The sequence below is a fragment of the Etheostoma spectabile genome, chromosome 23 (assembly GCF_008692095.1).
Source record: "Etheostoma spectabile isolate EspeVRDwgs_2016 chromosome 23, UIUC_Espe_1.0, whole genome shotgun sequence".
In the NCBI taxonomy this organism is placed as follows: domain Eukaryota; kingdom Metazoa; phylum Chordata; class Actinopteri; order Perciformes; family Percidae; genus Etheostoma; species Etheostoma spectabile.
In genome coordinates, this window is record NC_045755.1 from 5,710,859 (window position 1) to 5,714,285 (window position 3,427).

General features: G+C 41.4%; 1 protein-coding gene across 1 annotated transcript in view; it reads right to left on the reverse strand.

The window, feature by feature from the left end:
- Nucleotides 1-3,427, reverse strand: part of cerk (ceramide kinase) — a gene marked incomplete in the record, with an annotated part of 57,936 nt that overhangs the window by 369 nt on the left and 54,140 nt on the right. The window contains 1 exon segment of the mRNA XM_032505327.1: nucleotides 1-1,641. Within this exon segment, the coding sequence (XP_032361218.1) occupies nucleotides 1,518-1,641 (124 nt within the window).

Below are 3,427 nucleotides of genomic sequence, written 5' to 3' on the forward strand. Positions count from 1 at the left end.
GGAAACCAGTTCTCACTTTCACAGTTTCTCTGTGTGTCTGCATACGTTTCAGTGTGCGTTTGTGCACAGAGGATTTAGAAGCATTCAGTTGTTTGAAAGAACATACTGTAAGCTGAAAAAGTGAGAACTGAAGGTGAATTACAACAGACATTCAAAGTCAGTATTACCAGAGTTAGACACACATAGACAATACATATATGAAAAAGCATAATAGAATAAAGTGTGTGTCTGTGTGTGCCTGTCTTGGCTCATCTATAGGTGCTTGTGTTAGCAGTGTTTTGGCTGCAGTGATAGAGCATCTGCAAAATGGCAGTCATGAGGCTAATTGTGATAGAGCAAAGTCATCACTTTGGCACCTACAGGCGCACACACACACTCCAGTGATGGCACGTCCCTTAAGGGATTGTGGAAAACACACTTAACCCGACACACACAAACACAGCTTATCCTGACATCATAATATTGTGCATGCGGTTTAAAACAGTGTTATCATTGAATTTTCCGATGGTCGGTCTGGCTTTATGAAAAGGAGCTAATAAGGCAGCGTTTTCAGTGGATTATGAATAAAGTTAACAATGTATAATTCTGGCTAGTCCCAGGTTATGATGATTCAACTGTCAGTAGTTTTCACCGAGAGACGAACAAAGCTCAGAGCCACAGGTGCACCGTAGCAGTGCTGAGACACACCAAATCACTTAGCAACCACTTTGCCTTATTACCCAGAATTCACTGGGGTCCTGTTAGTGTATTAGCAGGTTATTCAGCTCTTTTCATTAGTGCCCTTGGCTCATATCTGCGTTCACCTGGGTCACAGATTAAATGTGCTTTCCTCCCCAAAAACAGAATATTTTTTGTATTTTTATTTTTTGTTGCATTATCTTTTCAGTTTATCGGTGTACCTCACAGGCCTTTCTTCTTCATCCTTGTCACAAAGCAGTATCTCGTCGGCTGTCTCTCTTTGCAATACAGGGAGAAATCCTATTTGTGTTCTCCTTCATGGTAGGATAAAAACCTTCCGCAGATTGTTGCAGCTGAATCCAGCTCAGTCCAGTTCAGCTGTTTCATCTGGCGGCTTGAGATCCTTTGAGCTTCAAAGTCTTCCATTTTCCAAAAAGTACAGATAAAAAAAAAAAAAAACTGACACTGAGGTTTGTATATGGCGGCACTCGCACTAGCAGCTGTATCATATCATATTTTGGGGTTAGTTAAAGCTGCATGAGGCAATTTTGCAGATAACAGCTCCACATGGCAGCAAGAACATTGCTGAATCTCTTCAGTAACAGATTCTGCAATGTAATGTTTTAGCCATCAGTTTTTTCTCTTTGACCGCCGGGCGATGGGAGCCTTTTTTTAAACACGTTTTCTTGTGCATTGAGAGGACTTTTTGCATGTAAGCAAATACTCTACGGCGTGGATGGGTCGCCAACGTTTGGGATTAACATCAATGCTATGCATGCATTTTTTTTTTTCCCAAGTGCAACTCAGACTTTGTTTTCTAGCTGCGAAATGTCAAGTCCTCAGTCCACTGACTGGTATGTGCTTTGCTCCGGGGCCGACAGTGTACAAGGGTCTTCTAACACACACTTCTGCTGCTGCTCCTCGATACCGCGGGCAAACAGCCTGATCAACTGGCACTGGACACTGCAGAGGGGAAGAGTGTACACACACACACACACACACACACACACACACACACACACACACACACAACACAACACCACACACACACACACCCCACACACACACACACCGCATCATTTAGCCTGAATAACAAACCATCAACTTAATGACTATGCTCATTTCAATGAGCCTTTACTGTCCATGTGGCAGATGTAAAAGCAATGGAACGGCACCCAAGTGTGCAGACTTGACATGCAAACTTGAAAGTGACAATCTTTGTGGAGTGGTGGGTATAAAGACCTTTTTAAATGAGACCCCTTTAACAGATGTTAAAATGCAGATGGGGCTGACGCACTATAATGACACGCATAAGACATCCTGATGCTTGCAAGGTAAAAGTATACAGGCAGAAAAATAAGCTGTGAACAGGCAAGATGGCTATTATGGTGCAGTAGTTTATTGCCTCAATTACTGCCTGTGCCTTTGTCTACTAAATATCACCTGTATTTTTACTTGAACACCTGTTTACTGGCAGGCTTCACCAGCAGTTAAGATGATGGAACAGCATAGTAACTTATAATTTTAAACCCAGTGTAGCAGTTTATTATTTTTGTTTTTATTATTATTATTATTATTATACAGAATGCCAATCACACTACAATAACAACTCTAAAATCAAGGAAGCACTATGATTGGGTTATAATTACATGAAAGGCCCCTAGCTTGTTTTATTGTTTTGATCAGTCATTGTGGCAACTTGAGTTTCACTTTTTATTTTTTTAAATGTGCATTTCTCACGTCCAAAGCCAAACTCTTCACTTTCTTTTCTAGCCTGGGCTATTACCATTAATTATCCGAGCAGCACTCTGGCTGGCGCACTCCAAGAACGATTAGCGGTGAGGAAAAGGCAATAAGAGGACAGACTTCTGCTTTAATTAAAGGGGAGTAGCCTTTTAATATGGGGAGGGCCGTTAAATTAGCAACATTACAGCGCCATGCATCATTGGCAAAGTACAATGGAGCGTGAAATAAATTATGCGTCCAACAGTGCCACACCGGCTGTATAGAGATCTCATAGTGGGTAAAGCTGAAGTGTGGACAGGGCCAGATTAATGAGAGGGGAATTTTGCAGAGTTTCTGAGATCGTCCAGCAGGGAACAGTCAGTCTCCTGACCACAGTATGTTGGACACTAGCTAATGGCACGGCTGCTCTCATTTCTACCCAGCCAAGTAGGAGAACTTGTTTGTCACCAGCTACTACAGTAGGGGAGAGCTGTGACAGTTGAAGCCCTTTTTAATTAAACGTAATTTACAAAGCGACCGTATCGCACTGAAAGCTAATATTTTCTCACTAGCAACCTACACCTGTCATCTGTCAAATGCAGTTGCATTTTCGGCTTTGAACAAAACCGTTCCGGATCTATTAGAACAAAAGTGGGACATGCGTAATGTTTCAGTCATCCCTCCTGGTCGGGACAAATGAAACACACAGTTTAAACCATGTAAACATCCCACAACTTAAATATTTTGCTACATTTCATGAAAGGTTCTCCAAAAGGTTTTTTTGTTGTTTTGTTTTTAGATTGTTGCTGGGCTATCTGTCTTTGTGAATGTCTTAACAAGTCACGTGAAGCATGTATGAAGCGGTTATTGAAATATCTTGCACTGTGGATGATTCTGCCATTTTTATAGCTAGATCAGTAAGTTTTCCCATTTCTATCGTGTTTCTATTGTGGAAAATGTTGTTTCAATAGGTTTTTACGTGGGTTAGTTCCACTGCACATCAATAGGATAACATGGGAAAACT